The sequence below is a fragment of the Perca flavescens genome, chromosome 16 (assembly GCF_004354835.1).
Source record: "Perca flavescens isolate YP-PL-M2 chromosome 16, PFLA_1.0, whole genome shotgun sequence".
NCBI lineage: Eukaryota > Metazoa > Chordata > Actinopteri > Perciformes > Percidae > Perca > Perca flavescens.
The window spans coordinates 23,941,529-23,966,157 of NC_041346.1; the positions used below are offsets into that span (position 1 = coordinate 23,941,529).

At 39.3% G+C, this 24,629-nt stretch overlaps 2 protein-coding genes across 3 annotated transcripts in view; both read left to right on the forward strand.

Moving 5' to 3' along the window:
- The first annotated feature begins 2,240 nt into the window (after positions 1 to 2,240).
- Positions 2,241 to 10,319, forward strand: zgc:63972 (protein CutA homolog). The gene is made up of 7 exons (XM_028602105.1): positions 2,241 to 2,332; positions 2,478 to 2,599; positions 3,136 to 3,284; positions 5,433 to 5,492; positions 6,633 to 6,678; positions 6,778 to 6,827; positions 9,959 to 10,319. The coding sequence occupies exons 1-7, from the start codon at positions 2,314 to 2,316 to the stop codon at positions 10,059 to 10,061; spliced, it is 549 nt and encodes a 182-aa protein (XP_028457906.1). The 5' UTR covers positions 2,241 to 2,313; the 3' UTR covers positions 10,062 to 10,319.
- A 6,448-nt stretch (positions 10,320 to 16,767) lies between these two features.
- Positions 16,768 to 24,629, forward strand: part of LOC114570634 (disabled homolog 2-interacting protein) — a 176,294-nt gene continuing 168,432 nt past the window's right edge. For both annotated transcript variants that reach the window (XM_028601014.1, XM_028601015.1), the window contains exon 1: positions 16,768 to 16,833. In XM_028601014.1, coding sequence (XP_028456815.1) covers positions 16,794 to 16,833 — 40 coding nt within the window. In that variant the 5' untranslated portion in view covers positions 16,768 to 16,793. The remainder of the gene's footprint in view (positions 16,834 to 24,629) is intronic.

The following is a 24,629-nucleotide window of genomic DNA, read 5'->3' on the forward strand; positions in this document are numbered from 1 at the left end:
GCAAAACAAAGTATGCGAGGCTGGCAGGGAAGAGGTCAAGAAAAAAAAAGGAATGGGATGAGTCATGCAACTTGCTTTGTTGGAGAATTTACATTTAAGTTCGGTGGATGAGAGTTTTATACATGCTAAATGAAGATTAAATGTATTCACAATGGAAGGAGGGCATGAAGAGAGGAATGCATGGGCCCACAACTCCCCCGTGTGGGCATCCTGCAAAGAAGAACACTTTCTGAAAAGTGGTTTTAAAATCCTTCCGTCAGTACACATCCAATCGAATATTCCAACTTACTGGCCATGTACAGTAAACAAAATAGCTGCAATACTGACATGATTGTGTCTCCACTAATCTGTCTTACTACTGCATGTCTATAGTTCTAATCATACCTCTATTTCAACTATACCAATGAAATGTCTAGCGAAACCGTTTGGTTTGTTCTAGCTTCAACAATCCACCTCTGAATTATTCATATTACTTTAAGATTCCTGTTTGTCTGTATCTTCCTCATTCACATACAGCCTAGCAGGGCCCTTGGCTTTTTCTGTTTAGCTTATCTGAAAGTTGCTTTAGTCACCGTGTGTGGCAGTGGTGGTTGTGTGTGTGTGCTGTGTGTCTCCCAACACAAGTAGATCTGGGTTTTTGTATGTGATTTGCATTTTTTTTGCCAGCAGAGAGGATCGGTAAATCACAAACACATGGTCTTATTCAATAAAACTGGATGCACAGCCTTTTTCTTTGGCTCTGTTTTTCGCATGTTTGTTTCTGTGCTGTTTATCTGCACGTTTTTTTTATATCTTGTTTCTGAATAATCAGCGCTTTCAGTGTGAAAACAAACACACACTGATTAGTGCAGGTGCCAAGTGTTAATTATTAGATGCCGCTCAAAGCTAATATTTTCTTCTTCTCTCCTCTGATTGCAGTTTGCAATAAGTGTCCCTTAAAACTGTAATATCTTTTGCATAAATGGTGTCTTTGAAATTTTATCATCTGTGAATTGGTTTTAAGTCTTCAAAGTGCAGCGACTAAAGAGCTAATATGAAGACTGGCGGTTGTGGTGTTCTTTTTTCCCACATAGACCTACTGTAGATAATAAGGTAGCCTATGTAGACCCTATGCATTGTGTTACCATTACGATTAAATAGATTCCAACACAGAAGCCTGTGTTTAAAGTAGTAAAGTAGCCTCCAGTACAAATGCCTACAAAATTACTGAAGTACAGTACTTGAGTAGGCTACATTGTATACCAGCATTGGCTAGGCCTACATGGTACATAGCATTAGCACAGCACATGATATTAAATTAAAGGTGATCAAATAATGTCACGCTAAATAGGCTATAGGCAGTGTTGTAATGTAACAAAGTACAAATACTTTGTTACTGTACTTAAGTAGAATTTTCCCGTACCTGTACTTTACTTTGTTATTTATATTTCTGTAAACTTTCGCTTTTACTTTACTACATTTCCCCTTAGCGTCTTCAAAATGTTTTCGTACGTTGGAGTGAACAACTGTGTCTAACTGTGTGTCAATCACTGCTCGTGCACATGCATTCATTCTCCCTTGTGGGGGGGAGGGGCTTAGGAGAGCATTTTGGGCTTTAGCAGAAAGGGGGGAGGGACTGAGAAGTTGTCAATGTTGAAATTTTTTGGCTAAATCCTGGATCTTCGCAATCCTCCCTACTTTGTATTTGATGTTTAAGAAGGTTTTGGAAACCCTGAATATTATGCTTTACCATGAGGAAGCCACAATGAAGTTCATAATCAAGGTTTTTTTCTTGACTTTTACTTTTACTTCTAATAATAAGTGCACTTAATATCAGAAAATTACTTTTGATACTTAAGTACAGCAGCCTATATATCAGATAGGCTACTTTAAGACTTTTACTCAAGTAATATTCTGAAAACTTCTACCAAAGTCTTTTTATGATAAAATACTTGTACTTTTACTTAATTATTGCTCCCTACTTTATACAAGACTGGGTTTATAATGTATCACAACAATATAGGCTATAGGCTATTTCGATTTCCACCACTAAAGAAGAACATCGTTTTGAAACAATTGTTACTTTCTCTTCTCATTTCGAGAATTCCCAGCTTTAAATAGCCACCCGGAGGCTGAAAGAAGTTGTGTTTATATGCTAAATATACCAAAGCCGATTATGACCATTATGACCCGAGCCCGGAGGCAGGGCAGCGGAAGGTAAACCTGCAATGTTATTGGTCGCCGTCGTGTCAGGAAGTGTCAAGCAACCAATTGAACGGCGCGGAGATTTAATCTCTGCCTTTGACCGTCCGACCTAAAGTACATGTCAACACAATGCGCTTCTTCTGTAAAGGTAATGACTTTTCCCGAATGTTTTTCTCTCGCAAAGCAGCTGTTTAAGAAATGCTTATTAAAAATGACGGAACACTAATCATCCCCGGAGAAAGTCTCAGCGGTTTTATGAACGAAGTGTGTCCCTCTTTTATTATCTGCACCAGCCGGCCGGACTTTGGGAATGACATTTGTTGCCACTAGCAGGATGGAGTGGCTGTTCCAGCGGGGCAGTAAAGAGGCTGTCTTCCTCTCTGTCTGTCGGTCGATGCTGCTCATTTCATGTTTGGTAAGAGCCACTGTGATTATTCCATACGCTTCTTATGATCATTTCTCATTTGAAAACTTTGAGAAAAGTCCTAAGTAATCCGTAACAAGAAGGCTTCGCCGTCGGGAAACGCTAAATTGTTATTAATTGCGTTTATTCTCTAACATATTTGTGTTAGGATTTACATGCAAGTCTGTGTGGCTGTGATGCCGTTGCTGTGCAGAGAAGTAGGACAGATTATAAATTGGTCACTGCGTCCAAGCCGAGGCCTATACTCATTTATCTGTGACAGACAGCGCCAAATAATAAGAGGATAAATACTGAATCAAATCCAATCCAAACATGCAATCCTTTCAGAGGACAGTAGATAATTAAATTGAGTTATAACTTTGTCTCATCCAAACATAAAACAGCAAGAAACAGCCAAATGTCCAAATAATTTATGTCAGACACAAAACATCATCCCGGGATGCCACAACCATGCATCTTAAAGCTCCTTAGGTAACTCTGATATTTCAACCCTTTGAGATGTCCCTTATTGCACCCCCCCTGTATAGCTCTTGGTCCTGTCCGTGTCCATGTATCCTGGGTTGCAGTCCATTGGGGTCCAGCTTCATTCAGCCGTCACAGGGAGTTATGTACCAGGCCACCACTCTGTTCTTCTCGTCAACAGTCCCAACAAACAGGCAGCCAAGGACATTGGCAGGTACAGTAGTAACTCCCCACAGGTTACATCTCGCAGTCTGCGTCACTATACTTAGGGCTGAACGATTAATCGTTTTCAAATCGAAATCGACCATTTGAAAGCATGTGATTAGCTAATCGTGACGACCACGATTAATCGAATGTGAATATTTAGTTGAATGTTTGGTGTAACATTTGGTTTAACATTTTTTTATTCCTCTTTGTATTATTATATTTACTGTTTTTTCACAAGATAAATGCTGGAATAATGTTACATATCACAGATAGTTTACAATAATGTCCTATTTTTAGTGTATTTTTCATTTATTTTGTATTACTTTATTTAACATGATCGTAGAAGTACAATATGTAGATGCTGCTATTGAACTGAGGCATATCAGATCTGGATTTTTTTTATTATTTATTATAACTTTAGCTTTTGTGATAAATGTTCCATGACTATTAAAAGAAATTGCTTATTGCTGGCAATTCATATCTATGTTCTCATCCTTGCATAAGAATATAGAGCAGTTTTGATGGCGTCTCGTGTTATAATGCTCCATGGGATGTTTTATATGTTACGAGGTGAATATTGAACTTTAGCTATACTTAAAAATAATAATAATCGCAAATCAAAGCGTAATATCTGGCAGAAAAATTGCAATTCCATTTTTCCCCCGAATCGTTCAGCCCTAACGCTACTGTAGCGCTTTGAAAATGAAGCTAATTTTTGGAACATATGGTTTCATTTGTGATGTTAAATGATTCAGCTCAAATACTTTAAAGGTGCTCTAAGCGATGTCACGTTTTTTTTTTTTTTTTTTTTTTTGGCTACAACATTTTTTGTCACATACAGCAAACATGTCTTCACTATCTGCTAGCTGCCTGTTCCCTGAACACACTGTAAAAAAAACGCGGTCTCTGTAGATAGCCCAGGCTCCACAAACGGCAACAAAAACAAACTGCGCCAACCTGCACCACGAAACATAACAAACAGAAGGATTTAGGGGTGGGGGTTGGAGGGTTAGTGCGCAGAAGGGAGGGGGAAGGGACGGGATGAGGAGGAGGGAGGGGCGAGCTAGCCTCCGGTTTGTTTCACAATACTTCGAACGTCAACAAGAAGTGACGTCACCCACCATCGCTTAGAGCACCTATAAAGGAAATAGTTCTACATTTTGGCACCTCTAAAGCTCACTAATTAATTAACATGTCATTTTATATCTGGTTTGTTTCAGTCTGAACAAAAAACAGAAGTGTAAAAACTTTACTGAAAACTCTGCTGGTTGCCTGGCACTGCGCCCGGCCTAGAAAACCACAACATTTCGTTTTTACACTTACAGTTCATGCACAGATTAAACGGGATAAAACATTTTAATTAGTGAGCTTTAGAAGTGCTGGTAGGCAATTTTCTTTTTAAATCCTTGGACAGAGCCACGCCACCTGTTACCCCCTGCCTCCAGTCTTTATGCTAAACTAATCTAACCGGCTGCTGGCCCAAATTCATATTTACCATACAGACGTGAGAGGTTTCAATCCTCAGGATCTAACTCTCGGCAACAAAACAAACAAGTGTACTTCCCAAAATACTAATACAAGATCAAACTATTCCTTTAATCCGGATGCTAATGAAATTCCTTTGCTTTGGTATGGTTTTGGTTTGATATTTGATTTCAAAGTCAGTCTGCCAGGCATACAGTAAAGTTTGACTTTTCTGTCTGGAGAAGAGATACAGTCCTGTCAAACCCACAGCGCTGCGTTTGCACTCTCAACTACTTTGTTGGCATTTTAGCAGCATGTAAATGAGCTCTATTTACCACGTGTCAAGACAGAAGGTATTGGTGTGCAGTACGGTTGCCAGATATTTAAATCGCCTCCTTCCGAGACACCTGTTAGAGGAGGGGGCACGACTGAGCTGGTAATATACTATAATTTCAGCTGTGCAGCTGCAAAAAGCAAAAAGTTTTCCCATCTTTTCTGAATCATAATGGATAAAAGTATTTTCCTGCAGCCTGCTAGAAAAGCAACATAATGACGGGCTCAGTTTCATGCTGTAATTGATAAACAGCTTGTGGCTTGTGTAAGTGTTTAATTGTTCCATCCTCTCTTTCCATGCCTACCCCCTCCGTTTCCATCCATGCTCCCTACCATTCTTTTTTTTTTTTTTTTCCAGGGCGATCATGGAGAAGCGGCTGGCAGCCAGTATTAACATTCTCTCCAGGACCTCTACAATGTAAATCATATTTGCCCTCTACCTTGACAGAACTTTGTACCCTGCTGAGGCACCAACACAAAGACTCGCTTAGTTATAATGTTCTCATGTGCAGACACTTAACGCACACAAACACATATGTTCTTTTTTTCTCTCTCCTACATAGCTGGTTACCTAGGAAACTACACAGTGAATGGGCTGGATCTGAATGCTTTTATCAGTTTTCCAATCACTAGACACTGAGTGGCAGTTAGCCTTCAACGTGGTCATACGTTGATATGCACGGATTAGCTATCCTGTTAATGCATAACCACAAAACAACAAGGAAGAAAGAACTGGAGAGGATGGAGAGTAACTGAATAGAAAAGGCAGCATTAAATCTGTTAACCAAACAGAGCTTTAGCCTAAAAATAGAGGATGTGGTTGGATTAGTTTAGGGGGTGATGGAGGTGGGGTTTTTTTTTTGTGTGTGTGTGTGTGTGAATGAGTACAGGCGTGTAATGAAGAAGTTTCAGTTATATCTAGGCTTATTTAGGCTTACACTTCAACATTTATTTTGACATTTCACATTTAAATATGGGATTATTTAGTTTATTTTATTTAGTTTGGATTTTGCTGTCTTTCACAACCCATATGAAAAAGCACCATGTTGGAAAGCAAAGAGGCATTTTTGCACTTGACATCATAAAAGGCTGTCTGGAACAATTTGACAGTATCACTGTGAATCACAGTTGCCGTAATAGATGGTCGGGCAAGGATTGATTGTTGTGTTCTTTTGGAAAATATATAATCAGCTATTTTTACTGAATTTAAAGGCTCTACGCTCTACACAACACTTTTCAGCCCCTAGTAATTTAAAGGGTAACTACTGTTTTTTTTTTCAATCTGGACTCTATTTTCCTATGTTTTTTTCTAAGTGACTGATGGGAACAACAATCGTTGTCAGACACTTATAATAATAATCTGAGCCTTTTAGTGGCAAAACGAGTACTTTTGTGAAGGTAAATACAAGCTGGATGATTTTCCTATTAACTTTTTGTTTGTTCCCAGTCACTTCGACACAAAAACTTCCAGTCCAGGTTGAAAAAAACGGTAGTTACCCTTTAAAGTCCTTCATGTGCATGGTGCAGTTCTAATGTCTTGGGTTTTCTGGTTCTTTAGGTACTATTGGAACGGTGAAATACAGGATGCAAGTGAAGTTCTGATGGTAAGCTTACTGACAAAGTCCTTTTATGATAAACATATTCAACAGGCATGCTGAAGTAGTAAGCCGAACTGTAAAGATGAAATGTCACTGTTGTTGCAGCTGGTGAAAACAAAGACCTCCAGGATCCAGGAAGTCATAGAATATGTGAGGTGAGAGGTTGCTTTATGTGGTGGTTATTTCAGATAATCTCAAACCAACTTCACATGCTTAAAGCTATAGTGTGTAGTTTCTGTCGCCCCCATGAGGAATTCTAAGTAATGACAACAAAACTGTTGGCGCGTCCACATGACACAAGCCTATGATGATCGCATACCACCCCACCCCTCCTCCACACACTTGCTAGTAGCCAAGGAGGACACAGAGGAGTAAAAAAACATGACAGGCTCTTCAGAAGAGGTAATTATCTTCACTCGATTTTCTGCGCACGAAAGTCGCCATACGACACAATTTTCTGAACACAGCTATACTGAGAAATACAGAGAGAGTTGTGTGGAGCTGATAGTCTTAATTAGCTGTGTATGAACTAATGTGTCAATGGCCTGAATGTAACGGATGTTTATTAATCTAAAAAAGTTACACACTAAAGCTTTAAGCTGTGCATTCTACTGTAGACATGCTGTAAAGGATCATTGCAGTTATTTTTAACTTGGACCTTATAGTGTACTTAAAATGACTCCACTTTTAACAAATAGGACCTCCATGTGCCAGTGCACTGGTCATCAAAACTGTGATCAAACAATTACATAATTTTATTTGTGAAAATAATTTGTCGTAATATATTGTTGTCACTCATTTACCATTGCTGTGTCTAAGAGAAATTAAAATAAGTTTAAGTGGGTTTAGTTGCTTTAGCTTGATGATTTTTAGATGTTTGACATCAGAAAAATGGGAAATATCTGCGTTTGAATGTTGTTGAAAGTTTGTCATTATGCAACCAATAGTTTTTATAGATTATATTTTATTGTTATAGAATTGCAGAAGTTACTAGATGTTCTCATCTCACATATACACTACTTGAAACAACGTTCCACTACAACACCATCAAATAACCATTAAGAGTTAATCGTCCACATTTCTGCTCATTTGGCCATTTGTGATTGATTGCTGCTTCTTGCTTTGCTACAGTGCAGACGCTCTTCTCACTTGCTCTCTGCATTGCTGTTATTTTGCTACTTTTTCGTACTTATTCCTACTTCTCAAACTATGGAAACTTTAAGGACATTTCCTATAACTACTAAATATTTTGAGAGGATGATTTATGAACACCAACTAGCTATCTATAAATGGAGCTATACCTTTTCCAGACTCACTGAGACAAAACCAGTGAATTAATGTGCTCTACCTGCTGGGATAATCTGTGTGCAAAACATAAAGGCGCAGGACTGTACTCTCACAGAGGGCACATTTTATGGATTCTGCTGAGTCTACTTCAACACGGGACATCTAGGGCACAGCCAAAGGGGCATAAAGGCCCCCGGCAGTACAACTGGAAAACATATTTGAAACATTAATACATCTTCTTTAGACTTAAGTGGAGATGGCACATGTCGTGGAAAGGGGAATAACTAATCTAAAGACACAATTCAACCTGTAACTCAAGTTGTGGGAGAGACAAATATCTGATCAATAAACACAGCAAAATGAATCCTATTATTCTACATGTTGGGGCCAAAGATATTTGCAGAGATAAGTCAGGATTTCATTGAACTTTTTAACTGTGTGGACAAACTGGAAGCCCAGTTTATTATTAGTGGACCACTGCCAACATTCATCAGAGGGATCAAAAGGTTCAACAGACTCTTATCACTGCACACATGGCTCAGCAAAACCTGCAGTTGGAAAAGGATAATCTATATTGATACCTTCAATCTGTTCTGGAGATGTAGGCATCTTTTCAGGGCAGGTGGCTTCCACTGAAGCAGATTAAAGTACTAATGGACCATTTCTGGTTACACACAGCAGCCTCAGCGCCACAAAGACAAAACATCGCAGCCCCAATGTCAGCGTGTTGATAGTCTAGCTAGTCCACACAGCATTCCGGGATGGGAGGAAAACGTGCTCTGGTTTATTGGCATTTCTTTAAACCAATCACAATCGTCTTGGGCGGTGCTAAGCACTGAGCGAAGCCACGGTGCCGCTGCAAAATAGTCTCCGGAAGGAACTTGTTTTGGTGGAACATCTATACGTTCAAAGGTTGTTTTAGTAGTGCAACGGTAAACTCAGATTGGACAGATAGTCTAGCTAAAAATCGACCAGAGTTTAAAATTACAACACAAAGAATCACCCGGCGGAATTTCCGGCAGAACGAGAGCAATCCCAGAAGTGGAACGTGGTGGCTATAGACTAGCGTGTTGACAACCAGCTCATGGATCTGTCTCCTAATTCTTCCTCTCTTCACTCTCCCATCTTCCCTGGCTCACCTCTTTTATAGGATTCACTTATGGAATGGGAGCACTGGTTAACGCTGGCATTAGTTCACTCCCCGCTCACTGGCACAGCATCTGCCCCCCAACTGAACACATTCCGTTATACCAATCTGTTTCCAGTCATTGTGCTCTTTTTATCAACGGCATGTTCCTTTTACCTGTTTTGACAAATAATAGAAGGGACAAAATGTACTTAACAAAATCTTCACAAATATGTTTTAAATTGACGAAGAATGCTTTTAACATGTTAGCTTTATTAAATGTCAGGTCTTAGACAGGCACATCATTTTAGGGTTAGGGTTAAGGTTTTAGTTAATTATCAAGTACAATCTGGATTTTATGTTTTTAACTGAAATTTGGTTAGACCAAGTTAACAGTGAAGCAATTCTTATTAAGTCAACTCTACAGTAAGGTCACAAAATTTGAGTACACAAGTGAGAAACAAATCAGGAACTACTTGGTAATTGATTAATCATTAATACGTATAATAATAGTATAAAGTATTAATTATTTCTATTGGAGGACTATATGGTAGATAATGACGAGTTACTCGAGAATAGACTGGGAGATCATATATTTATGAATCATTAAGAAAGTCAAAGTCGGAAACACGCCCCCTGACCTCGGATTTTATTTTTATAACGATATCACCAGGTGACTAGTTTCTTTTACATCTTGTCTTACTGCTTTTATGTCTTGTATAAAGCACTTTGAATTGCCTTGTTGTCGAAAGAGGCTTCACAAATAAATTTGCCTTACCTATTACACACATAAGTTGCTGCTGTAGTGTTCATCTATATAAAGAAATTGTATGTTCTATCTGACATGTTTGTGTTTGTGTGGGTCCCTTTAAGGTCTGTACACCCCTATGAAAACCCAGAAGTCCTCAGCTTCCCGGTGGAGGACGGCAGTCTGGCTTACATGAAGTGGATGGATGAAGTCATTCCGGACGACTGATACATCATAAAAATCGGAGCCAATCTCTGCATGGACTGCAGCCGAACAGGGAAACTGAGCCATCCGTGCAGGCAGTTAAAGGCTTTGGATCGAACGGTTCAGAAAGCACTCTATTGAACAAAAGTTCAGTATGTGACATTTATCCTATTTTGTGGCTCTGACCTTTTCATTGTAAATTCCACCATGTACTGTGGAGATTTTATTTCAGTCCTTTAAAAGACGTTTTGTAGCACAGTCATAAAAAATACTTGCTTCTGATTGATTAGCAAGTGTCAGCTTACATTACATAACAGTCCCAGTTGACCGGTCAGTTTTAAAGCTATAGTGGGTAGTTTCTGTCTCCCCTGTGAAGAATTCTAAGCAATGATAACACCATGATGTTGTTGCATCCACATGACACAAGCCTTCCGTAATCGCGCCCCCCCCAAACTCCCCTCCACGTAGTTGTTAGTAGCCAAGGAGGACACGGAGGATTAAAAAAACATGATGGACTCTTCAGAAGAGGTAATTATCTTCACTCGAGTTTCTGCGCGCGAAAGCCACCGGACGACAACATTTTTGTGGAGCTGATAGTCTTAATAAGCTTTGTATCAACTCATTTGGAAATTGTTTGAATGTAACGGTTCATTAATATAGAAAAAGTTAGGCACTAAAACTTTAAGTCAATAAGCGAGATATATTAATCTGTAGGTAACTATAACAGCACTTTGTGCTATGTCCCAGTTAACTCTACTTGGTTAAACTGACCTACAGTAACATGGCTTAAACTGACCACAAACAAGCTTTTAAAATTGGAAGACAATTTAAACAGCCTGTGGAAAGTAACCATAGAATAAGTGAGATATTACATTTAATTTATTCATTATTGCTTATACATTGCTGCAACTCTTGTACAAATAATACTATCCTCTAATGGCAGTAATCTTTGAGGATTTGCATTTGATGAAAAATGCCCTCTAGTTCTAGCCTGGTTGACACCAGACCCTTCTCAGTTGTAACTGAGAGTGGGTCTGGGGAAGGTTCATTCACAGCTCATTTCCAAAGGGGCGTCACCGCTCAAATGTCTCTGGGCGCAATTGGACAGTCCTTCAACCAATCAGACCAACGATCCGGGTGACGTAGCAGTGACAGCAGCATCAACGGGTTGCTGCGCTTCTGTGGCCGTCATGTTGAATGTAAACAAAAAGCTGCTCGCCGTCGCTGCGCTATCATCATCGTGTAAAGCCCGCCTCAACGGTTGTGATTGGTGCCTCAATTTGGAAAAATTGGAAATGGGCTTGAATGGGCTCTTTGCCAGACTGACTTGCAGAGCAAATCTCAAATTTGCCGGAAGTTCGCCAGGGTTTTCCCAGGCTACTCTAGTTCTGCTTTTTACCTACCAAGGAGGTTATGTTTTCGGTTCGGTTTGTTTTTCTGTCAGAAAGCTATTGGCCTGATTTTAATGAAACTAAGTAGAAGGGTGTAGCATGGGCCAAGCAAGAACCCATTACATTTGGGAGTGGATCTGAATCACGTGGCTGATACACAAATTATTTTTCCATTTGGTTAACTTTGACTCCCAGACTGCGAACATTCACACTGCATTAACATTGTGAAATAGGTCAGATGTCCGTGTTCTCTGAATGCCCTTCTAGTTATTTATGTATTTATTAAGTTGACATCACTCTTGTCGGCGGCCATTAAGTTTGTAGGTTTAACGTAGTTTGTGCTGGAACATATTGATGGCATGACTTATATTATACTGATAATAACTATAGTTATTGTAATTGCTATAGCATAGACATGTTTTGCCTGTTATTGGACATAACATTGCCAATACTATAACATTACTTTATACTAGTTATTGTTATTCATTTGAAAGTCAAAAATGTTCTAAAGCTGTTCACTAAAACGTTAAAGCCTTCCAAAAGAGAGAAACCTGATCAGCAATCTACCTACAGTTCACTGGATTATTGATCTGTCAGGCTAGAAGATTCCCTTTATTGGAATGTGACACCAAACTGTTTGCCTTTAGTACTGTATTTACAAGTAAAAAAGGCAACACTGCTGAATTTCAGTACTCCTTTTGCTCCCGGTTAACTCAGCTTGAACTACTGAAACATTCACTACCACCTTGTATAACCTCAAACAGAGCTACACGGTACTACGGAGGGTAAATTAACGAACCGTTATGACTGACAGCTCTTTGCGTTATTGCCTACTTGAGCCCTTCTCTCCTTTGTATTTCTAACAGCTAATTATAAAATGTTTTCATTGTTTTGTTTGCATCGTGAAGAAACTGATGCTGATCCGAGCATTTGGATAATGCATCCTCGATCTTGATGGGTGCCACAGGAGTAGTCTAAATATAATAAAACTTAAATTGAATCACAAAAACAAACTAATTTGGTCATCCGCTCTCAGCTACAGTTGCTCATCTTGAGAGCATCACAGGTCTTGTTATCTGGATTCCTGCTTCCACAAAAATTCATTGGAGATATGGTACATGGCCGCAGAGGTTTAATTAATTACATTTCAAAAAAGAACTTTATTAATATTCTGAATTACAACAAATTCGGTTTCACCATGCCATATTTGCGGTTATACAGGTTAGCCATGCATGCTTACCTCGTTAGACAAAGATACGCACTCAGTCTGCAGAAAGTGTTTCCGGCATGAGGCCCTAACAAAAGAACTGCAGACACGGTTTAGTCAGTGTTGTGTCTGTGGAGCCAAAATAATCCTCCCCATCAGGTCCGGAGAACAGGCGTGTGTGTGTGTGTGTGTGTGTGTGTGTGTGTGTGACTTCAATGCATATGTACCCATTTACATAAATGTGTGTGTACAAGACATGTTTGAATATGCTATACATACGCACAGATGCTTGTGTGCCTTTATGAGTAGTTATGGCTGACTAGTGGCTAATGACACTGTGGAAAATAAATATTGTAGCAAACAAAAAAAGTATTCTGCAATTATATTAAATGTTCACTAGATGGTGGTGTTTCAATTCACATAAACACATTCCACTGTTTTTTTTTTTTTTTTTACATCTTCATTAAAGTTTATACAACACAAGTTTATAAATACACTACATGTCATATTACAATTATATTTTAAAATATTGACATTGTAGATACATTTCTTAAAGATACATTAAACATTCTTGCTTAATACAAAGACAATTTGCTTATATTTCATATGTAATTACAAATCATCTCATTCTGTTCAAGTCATCAGATTACAATTATTTTATCAAGTGCAGCTGAAGATTAAGACAATTAAGTGTGCAATTAAGTTACATCTAAATTTCTCTCTTTGAACCATAAAGTATCAATAAATAATAATCAAGAAACCTCAGGTGGTAAACATAAAAAAGGTAAACAAAGCCAACAAATAAAATTTAAAAAATACTACCAGTACTACCAATCCCAATGAGCACTGGTTGCTGTACATTCAATCATTAGTTTTCACTTCATTAAATAATTACTTTGTGTATTGAATCTCTCTAAAACACTGTTACAGTTATTATTTGACTGAATCTCTCTGTTCTTCTGTAAAGATCTTCTATACAGTACATTCAGTCAGCCTACAGTAATTGGTCAAGGCAGCTAAAGAAACACCATACTGTGGGCTATATTTCTACATAAATATAATCTAACTTGTATAAACACAGACATATGGCTGGCTCCTTTTCTTCCTCTGTCATTAAATTCTCTGTGGGATGCAGAGTAAGGAACAGGATAATTAAGAATAAGCTGTAAGAAACAGAAGCTGATAACATGCTCCCACTGAGAAATTCAATAAACTGAGGATAATAACACACACACACACACACACACACACACACACACACACACACACACACACACACACACACACACACAGCTATCTGATCTCGCAAGGCAAGGATGGTAAGCCATCAGAGTTTGTTTTATGAACTTGTGTGTATAAATTGGCATCACTGCAGTTTAAAAATGATACAAACTAGAGACCATCTTGCGATGGGATCACACCAGCCGCAACGCCAAATCGGGCCAGGGGGGGAAAGTGTGTGTGTGTGTGTGTGTGTGTGTGTGTGTGTGTGTGTGTGTGTGTGTGTGTGTGTGTGTGTGTGTGAGAGGGGGAGTTAATGGCCCCCTGCCTACTTCCTACCCCCCTTTTCCTGACACCCTTTCTTGGATCCAACACATTCTCACTCTCCCATCGCCTAAAATACGGACGCTTGGTCATGTGCCTTTGGCGTTTGTTATTCACGCTAAAACGTCACTTTGGACACTCTGGGTCGGGACGTACTGACTGACATGCGGCACAAGAACGGGACAGTTGGGTTTAGTAAAAGATTGTGGGTGGGGTTATAAAATGTACGTTTCTGTAACACACGGGACAAGAACGGGACACGAAGCCCGGTCTCCTGGGTGAAGGTCCTGTTGTTTGACCCATCCACCACCCCATCGATCCTCCTTACGCGGCATTTCGGTCTTTCATACTACTCGCTAACATTGTTGCTCTTAATGCTACGTCATCTTACAGCGCCTCGGTCGCTGCTCTGCCCGTTGCATTCAAGGGGGTAAGCTTCGCTTCAGAACGCCAACCTCCGATGGCGCCATTTTGTTGCTACAAAGGTATCACCTCGTTAGCATTCCACTGAGCCATTTTTTTTTTGACGTCACTTGACTACGAATAACTTTACATCTGAAGCGTTTAAAGACTCTATTTGTCCATTGTTCATTTTTAAAGAAACACAACAATGTATAAAAGGCTCCATTACCTTGTACCTCATGTTATGGCTCCGTAGCAGACGTTTTTATAAAAATAACTAACGATTGTGTCATAACCAAGTGACTTACTGTCGCACAGTAGAGGAATTACCGTATAGTACAGGAGAAGCTCACAGGCAGTTTGGACTTACATTAGCTGTTTAGGTTTAATTACTAATGTTAACTAGCATGTTAGTGATCAATAATTAGCCTGTGCTTATGTTATCTCCTTACATATACCTACGCTCTCCGTCTCTGTAAGATTGGGAATGATTGAGATTTCTCTTATCACAGCTACCAGAAGACTTACAACTTTTAGACACGTTGCTCACGTCACATTTACGTTGTCTCTGTCAGTTGGAGCCTGTAAACTTTCGTGACTGAATCTTGTACGGTTGTCAAGCTTTCGCGGGTACAGAAACTGGCCGCAGACATAAACGACTGGCCACATCTAGTGATATCCCTTCATTTTTGCACATGGTTTTCATATGGCAGTACTGAATATGTAACAACTATATGTAAACAATAACTGTGAGCAACAATTCGGCGGAGTCAACATGGTAGAGAAAGAGGAGCTGCAAGGAGTCAAAGCATTTCAAAACCGTATTAGATCTGCTCTTGTCAAAAAAATGAATTCAGCGTGTCATTTTGTTGACCGCAGGTGCAAGCGTAATCCTTGTGCCGATCACAATCTGGAAAAGGGGCTTGAGCAGGGTGAATACATTGTAGGTAGGAGGAATATTTTAGCAGCAGACTAATGGGTCGGGAGGAGCAACTCAACAGAAAACTGCTCTTTCCTGGGGAGGTGCAACACGATTATACAGCTTCCAAGAACCGATGATCTACTTTTTTTTTATCTGAATGCATATTTTAGAAGGATATTAAATAGTTTTCCTTTATGAAAAATTGAATGTGTATTAAATAATATGCCCTCCAGTACACCAAGATTGAATTATTTTCAAATAGGTTGAGAATGAGCTTTTATATTTAACATAGCATGGATCCACTTGTCACAAGGCAGCCATGTTTAACACAACATTTAATAAACTACATGTTTAGACTTTCTTACCTGCCACAGAGGAAGAGGAGCTTTGTGCTAAAGCTTCTGCTGTCCATTCTTTACGCTTCAAAACTTGCTCCTTTTAAAAAAAACAAAAAGCTACCATGCTTAATGACATGTGTGTAGGCAGGCATGCATAATTACACTGTCTTGGAAACAGTACATCCCTCAAATTATAAACTGCAGATTAAATCTTCATACCAAAACCATGTAATGGCTACAAGTTTTTAATCAAGTGAAAGAGAAGACTCTCATTCGTTTTACAATCACATTACTAAGAATCTCTGACTAATCTAAGAAAGTATAGACTCTGCTTTGTAGCAAATCCTTGTAGCGTGTCGATTCGTTCTCTGTTCTTATGTAGACATGGTGGCATTTTGCCACTTGCCTCCAATTCACTAAAGATAAGATCTTGGACCAACTGATGTTGTGGTACATGTAAGCTTTGAATTGGCTAAGCGCTCCGTGTTGCAAGGTTACGTGGAAGGGATGGGCCAGTAACGGCTCAGTGCCCGAGTGAGTAAGCCTACACACTAGAAGGTGATTGCTTTCTTCCTCTCTTCAGCACTTCCTCTTCTTCAGACTCTACTGATCCCCCCTCCGCATGCGCCTCCCATGTCCCTGCCTTTTTGTACCTCATAAATCACCATCTGCAATACATGTGTTTTGTGTAAGACATGCACAGTCACAGAAAAACGAGAACGAGAGAAATTGAGAGTGAGATTGGAGACACTTGGCAAGGTAATGAAGAAGCCACTTTTTTTTTTTCTCCTCATACCTTCCTACTGGCTCTTGCTGGTTGCTCGCTCACTCGCTCCCTCCCTGAGCTGCTACGCGGACTCCGTCATCAAAACACACAGTCAGGCGGGCTGGCTTGCTCGCACTCTGTAGCTTGTGGACACATACATTCACACACTGGAGCCAGCAGTCAAGATGCAGCAGCAGGAGAGCATGTCTTCTGATTCCCTGTCAGGTAAATGCAAAATGAAATGAGAATCTATGTCATCCCTCCCTTCTCCTGCATCATGTCCCCCCTGCTTGTACTGTTAAATGACACATTTTCTCTCTTGTTTCCCTGGCTTCTCTCTCCCATTCTCCCTCTCTGTATCCATCTGTCCATGTTCCTTTTTGTGTGTTTCTTTTCCTGTTTATGTATGCCCATGTGTATATACGTTGTGCTTTAAGAGGTGATAACCGCGATGATTGTTATTGTTGAAAAACAGGAGGTGTACTTTTTTTCCCATATGGCAATGCTGGAAGAAGTGCATTATGGTGGAGTAGCTCCTGCTGCCTCACACCAAAGCACAGCTGTGAAAGTACATATGGACGAGAGAATTCTTCTTCTAACCTAGATACAGTGACAAAGCGTGTGCTACTTAACGCTGGGATGCTTGTATTCCTCCCTTTTCTTGTTTAAGTTGATGGCTATATCGTAAAGTGTTGTTTTGAGTGTCCTCCTTTGGAGAGATGGCACAATTTGCATGTTTACTGCTATGGAAAATCAGTTCATAAATAGCGTGAGAGATCAAATCAAGTGGCTTGGTTTGTTGAACAGTGGAAGAGGCTGTTTGCATGTGCAGCGGTTTGCCCGTGGAGGTTGGTAGTTGTCCTTGGTGACGAGGACGATCCTGCTGGGAATTGAGCTGGAAACCAGACTGTGCACACACCTTTCATAAGTTATGTCATTTGATAGGAGCCAGACATTGATAAGCTGGGAGGTAAAAATTCATTGTTGGTTAGGTTTCCTTTTGAACTGAATGCCAGGTTATACCATACTGGTGAGGATTATGGCATTTCATATCAGGAAAACTTGTTTTTCTGTCCTTGTTGCACAGCATCAAAACTCATTAAGGCTACTCAAAACCTGAGAGCAGAAAATAATGAGACTTTGTATGGTGAAGGGAAAAATTTAATTTTGACTCCATTTCAACTCTGAATGACTCTGAAGATTATCAGGTAAAATTAGGTTTTGGGCTTCTCATTCACCAACTTTTTTTTTTTTATAATTTTTATTAGCAACTACCTGATTTGCTATTGAAGTGACCACGCATTTATTAATTTCTTTTTTCGCGGAGAGGGGGATCAAATCCCAGCATGCTTTGGGCAGAAGACAAGGAAACAAGTTCCTTATAAAATGAATAGTAAGATAAACAGTATTAATTTTTGCATTGCATTGGATTGTGAAAGAAAACTCTGACGCATAAAAACAAACACAACCACCGTATTTGCACAAGTCACAGTATTACCAGTGAAAAGGTGAGCTTCATATTTCTGACATTTCCTCTGCAAGCTCAATTTGAAACCATTATGTTGAACCTGTCATCTAATTCCGATTTTGTTTTTGTTTGACTTGTCTAAATATGAGAGCATTCGCCCCTTTATTTTGGTAGATTTGGGCAGCGTTTCCCGTCCTCTAAGTTGACCACAGTGCACATTATCTGTTGTGAGATGATTTTATTTCAAGCCTTGCCTTGTACTTGTCAGACCACAGGAGAATGTAATAAAGCCTGGTAAGCAAGGGTGTAACTTTGGGTTTAACATTGGAGGGGTTGAGATCTCCCCTTTTGAGCAAAATGTAACTTTTGAGCATATCAAACAATTCATTTCCTGCATTCTGGTGAATTTTTCTGCAACAATTTGTGCTTTTTCTGCATCGATTTATGGTGCAAATTTCTTAAATTATGTTAAGGAAATTAAGGAATTAGATATTAGGTGGGGTGGTTGCACTGGCCAGTTTTGATTATGGGGGGGGGGGAGTTGTAACCCCCCTGTAAATTACGCCTCTGCTGGTAAGTATAATATAATTCACCAAAATAAATGAATTAGGTCTTCATTTACTTACTTTTTCCATAGTGGCAGGTAACCCAGAACAAGGTGCACAATGTATTTTTTTGCCGTCTAGAATCCAAGAATAAATAGATGGTTGAAAAACAGCTCGCTTTCTCTCACATGCTACATGTTCGCTTCCGGTACAGTAAGATGCAGTTAAGATCAAAATTGCAGTAAGTGATTATCTTCGATGTGTTTTCAAAACAGTAACCTATAGCCTGAGTGACTAACAAGAATACTGAGTTTTTTTATTGTGATTGCAAGTTGCACCGAGGTATTTGGAGGATGACAAATCCTCATGTTGTTGTGGCTGCCGCGGTGTTGTTTATGATTTACAGACACTTCAAACATCAATCCTGTTCCGAAACCTCGCCTGTCACCCACAACCAGTTCCACGCGAGTTCCCAGGTGAAATCATTATCAGTAGATCCTTCAGTTCAGGTTGATTCCCGTCACCCATGCTGCACTCAATCTGTGCACAAACCAACAGCAGAACAACACAGCAGCATTGTGTTACAGATGCACTTTTTGCTTCACGGGCTTCTTGGACAGATGGGTGTTATTAGTAGTGCAATCTCAGCATGAACAAGAAAGCCATAATTCTACCCTTAAGTGTATTGTATTGAGCAGTGATAATAGCAGGTGGCAAGCAGGATTACATAATGTGTGTGAGTGCGAGAGAGACATCTGAAGGGAGTTAAAGCGAGGAGAAGTGTAAACCGACAATAAGATGAGTTGTTTAATGCAGAGATCTTCAACAGGGGGGTCCTCAGAGTTGCTACAGGGGGGCCACAAAATTACTGTTGGATAGTTTAAAAAAAATCCAACATATTATTTGTAAAGATAAAAAAAAAAAAAAAAAAAATGCATTTACACAACACTGATGATAAGCTTACGTGCCTATAGGTAGATAGCCATATGGTCGCCATCCACAGATAGTTAAGCTTAAGGATTCACTGTGCCACATTCTAACAATAAAACATGATGTATAAATATAGGAATATTTTAACAATTATTATTTTAATAGCTTGGTATTGTATGCACCATAAAAAAGGTATGCGTGCAGGCTTCGGGCCGCCCTACATGTTATTGTAGGCCCAGTTTAATACGCAACTCATATTTTATATTTTATACAATAAATAGAAAAGGAGGTCCTTGCTCTGTGTCTTTTTCAACTGAGGGTTCCTTGGCCTAACGTTGACGACCCGTGGTTTAATGTATTAGAGAGGTAAACAACATGCACTCTCTCAGCCTCTTTTATTTATGCATTTATGCTGCATGCTACTCTGGTTTTCTTTCTGATGACCAGACATCTTTCTGATTGCCCTGGCACAATTTCTTTTCAACAGTTTGAATGTGCAACATTCTTAATCAAAAGAGCCAAACTGCACTGAAAAGAACTGGCAAGAGAACATTTCCTGAAAGATGCTGCATTTTCCTTAAAGTATGAGCAGCAAACAAAAGACACACAGCCCTGGCAAAAAACCTTGCATATGACAAAAAAATATGACAGTGAGCAGTTCTGATGAAGCACACACAGAACATGTTTGTTCCACTTGTTCCTGCAAAACATAATAAGAAAAGCCTTTAGTATTGATTCTCACACATCGCGCCTGTGTTTCACCAGCACCCAAACGAGTTTGAGTGAACTGCTGTACTAGGAGGATTTTTACTTTCTGGTCAATTTAAAAACATAACTATGAAATTCTTAATCAGGAATAGGCTGTGGTTAAAACTAAAGTGAAGCCGCTCAAGTGTAACTGTCTTGTATGCTCAGCTTTTTCCATGCGTGCCAGGGCACCATGCATTATCAATAACGGTGCATCAGCAAAAATGCAACAATATGCAAGATTGCATAGTGACACAACTGTACAGCTGTTCTACATTTCATAACACATTTGCACGCAAAAATTCACAAAAAGACAAAACGCCTCTATTTCCGAGGCTCTGTAAAAAAAAAAAAAAACTGTTTCCTCTTGTTTTCAACCACATGGTGCTTTGTGTTCAGAGATTCAATAAACATTTAATTCAATTTGGATTCTTTAATCTAAGATTAAATTCATCCTAAACTCTTGGAAGATAATAATTCTAAGTGAACAAAGTACAACACTCCAGGACCCAACAGATAAAGGGAAAGTTGAAACTCTGGTTTGTCTTAAAAGGGTGCAACATTGTCCTTTAAAATAACCGCAGCTTGCAGAGAGCAGCAGAAAAGGAATCACAATGGGCTAAATAAAAACTAAAAGATCTTGGAGGGAAAAACGGCTGCAGTTATCCTGGGACTACAGAGTATAAATCCTCAGCCTAGTCCATACTTCTCGCTCAAAGGCTTTAGACCATCAAATGCCTGCATCTCCCAATGTTATACAAGGAAATTACACAACACGTACAGTATCAGTCATATAGCACTGAGACCGAACGCTGCCTGCACTGAGTTTACATTGGAGCAGGTGCCAGCAATCAAGCCTGATAGACTGGTAGAGAGGCATCCACATGGCACCTGAGCCACAATTTCAAAAATGGAGAAAATGGATTACAGTATAATTACAAACACATTGGAGCAGTTTTGGAGTGAATAGGTTGCCCTATTAAAAAAAAAAACTTTTCTTTAGCACCAACAGTTTTCCCCTTTCAGATCATCAGAAAGTCAACTTTAGCTTGATTGAAAGTTCATATTTGTTTGTTGTTAATTGTCAAATAGATTCTGTAACAGCCACAGTTTAAGGTGTAAACAGCATCATTCACGTGATTATGTTGTATCATGAGTTGTAATTTCTTTCCAAATTATTGCTTGGCTTGCCAATTTCCTTTCACGACTGTTTTTGATCTCCCAAGAAATTGTACCGATAACCCTAACCCAGAGAAAATATGATGTAATCTCATGGGGTTATGTTTTCATTTTTAAATCTAATGCATTCATAATTGTACATTTCAGTTACTCATAACTGGTATTACTGATACTGTAATTACTGAAGACAATTCCATAATTAAGATGAAAAAAAAGTAACTAGAAGCATTTGTTTGGTGAGTGCTGAAATCTTTCTGAACATTAGTATACATGAGTCAACACATGTTGAAGTGAGCTGCCTAACTCCTGATTTTTTGTTTTATACCAGCAGATAATCATCATACAAAGTTTGCGTAAATCTGTACCTGTAATGTTAAAAATGGATTAATGAAAGTCACTAATGCACACAGATCTCATTCTTTTATTGCACAACTGTCTTGTTGTAGTCTTGTTTCTCCTCTCTGGACTCAGCTAAAGTCCACCTTCAGTCTTAAATCAATTTAAACACCTTTTAAAGTATGCATTGGTGCACTGCAATGCTTTGTGCTCTCCCTCTTCTTAGAATGTTTTTTTTTTATAGTGTCTAGTTAAAGATGCCATTAAAGGAATCAAAGGGAATGCTTGATTTAAAAAAGTATGTGTTGTTCTTTTGGGCAATATGATAGCAACATTGCCATTATTCAAAACTGTTGAATGAAGACTTAGAAATGATGTTCAACCAGCAGCTACCGAGAGAGATCAAAGTCTCGGTCAGTTTGTACCAAAACATCCTCTATTGCTGTCAAGTGTAGCACTGCCTACACAACTCCCACTCACCAGCTCTACTTTTTAGTCGAGGCTTGAAAGAACCAAAGATTGGAGTTCACAGCCACAAAGCTACACAATGGATATTAAAAGTTCTTGACTTGTTGACCTGCTTAAATCTATTGTATTGTATTGGTGTCAGGTACCTTCCTTCTATTTCGCTCTCGGCTTATTTGTTTGTTTTTTTAGGATTCTTTTTCAAGTTCATTTAATCAGCCCAAGTCATCACAGAAACACAGGGACGCAATGTTACTTGCAGTTACTACACAGTTTGTTATTGTGTGTGTGTGTGTGTGAGAGAGAGAGAGAGAGAGAGAAGTGGGCATGCTCACGAGGCAATCAACCTGACTGGAAACAGGTGTGCCACGTTGACACAGTAGGAGAGAACCAACTCAGCCCTCCAAACATAACTGCCCACGTCATATTTCAGCAATTTGATTTTGTTTTATGGTTCTAAATCGGGACAATTTTCTTTCCCCCTTCAATTCCATGGCCAATCACAATTTCACATGTGACATTTTGTGCCATTTTAGATTAATTTTATAATTGTTTTTAACCTTTAAAAACCTCTAAACTGTGATATAATCTGTGCCACACTGCATATGGGATTTTCCTTTAGGTCATGTCAAGCCAGATGTGACAATTACCTGAAAAAAAAAGTTGTCGTGAAACTCAAGGCCCGCGGGCCAAATCCGGCCCCTTGCTAATTTTGATACGGCCCCTATATACATTTAGTTTCACAATACGTTGTGGCCCAAATACTTTTTGTCACTTTTCACAACTTTTTTTTTGACATTTTTTATGCTTTTTCCAAATGTTCTTGGCGTTTTCTTTGTCATTTTTGTCGACCAAACTGTAAGTGAGAAGACTATATGAAACATGGAATAATACAGTCAAAGATATGTGACTTTTCCCATGACATAAAAGCAATAAACTCTATGTCTGGCCCTTGATGTGATTCTCATTTTCTAGTGTGGCCTTTAGGGAAGTTGAGTTGACACCCCTGTTCTAGTAGAACTACATAAAGCAGGTCATTTATCTGGCACCACCTACAGCACGTAGTGCGATTTGCAAAAATCCACCGCTCCCTCCCTGTTCAGATGCACCAATCAGGGCCAGGTGGGTGTGTCTAACTGCGTGTCAATCACTGCTCATGCGTTTTGGGCTTTAGCAGAAAGGGGGAAGGGACTGAGAAGTTGTCGATCTTCACATTTTTTGGCTAAGTCCTGGATCTTCGCAATCCTACCTCCAGCACCTTTAATATCCAGAGTAAATCCAGTAACACATAAAAAGCAACACATTGCTGCTATATACTGAACCTGAGAGACTACAAGGCCAATACTGAGGGAATTCAAATAAAAGGTTTTGCTAGATTGTATTTGGTATTTAATACTTTGCTATATTTATTACCAAATTGCAATTGGTGTTATGCCATTTTCATCTGTGCGTAGAAGACCCTGTATTGATTCTTTTGAAGAAAACCTTAGTTTACTGGAGTGTCACATTTCTCTCTTCAGCTACAGCAATGCCATGCTGCTTAGATGAAAACAGATTTTGTAGGAAGGGGGTGAAGGTCGGTACATGTCCTTCTGTTGTCATTGTATCATGTGTTCTTTGTCAGTTGCCTGGGTTGTACCTGCAACAGTGTCTTGAAGATAAACCTCCTGTGTGCGTGGCAGGTATAGTGACAGTAATTCATAAGAGCTTTAAACACATTCATATGTAAAATACTGATTATTTGATCATTTCCTCACCTGACTGAGGGCTGCAACTAGTGCTTACGTTTTAATTGATGATAAGAAGGTACGAAACTGCTCAAGCTCAATGCTATCTTCATGCTCCGAGAGCACATTTAATGCTGCCGTCTCTTGTTACTTGACAGCTATGGTTCAGTGAGACCCTTCAGTATTATGCGCTCCTCCATCCTCCCCAACCACCAAACCCATACACATATGTAAATACTTATGCACACATACATACATACTCACACGTTACGCAAGCAGGTGCAAGTGAAGTATATATGTATGCGCAAGTGAATTTTCTATGTATGCGCAGGTAAAGTATATACAGTATGTATGCACAACTGAAGTATGGATGTGTGTGCAAGTGGTTAGTACCAGTAGATATACAAGTGAAGTATTTAATTCTGGCTTAGGCAGCTTCTCATAGTTGTCAGTAGCTGTGTGACAACCTTTAAAGCTATAAATGCTGCTTGGGAAATCTCATCTCAAAGTATGTGAAGACAAGATTACCAAACTCATGTGCATTTGCATCCTCTGTCTCTGTGTTACCTGCAACCCCAAGTTGTGATTGGTGGCAGTGCCAGGTAAGCTTGTGGCATTTGTTTG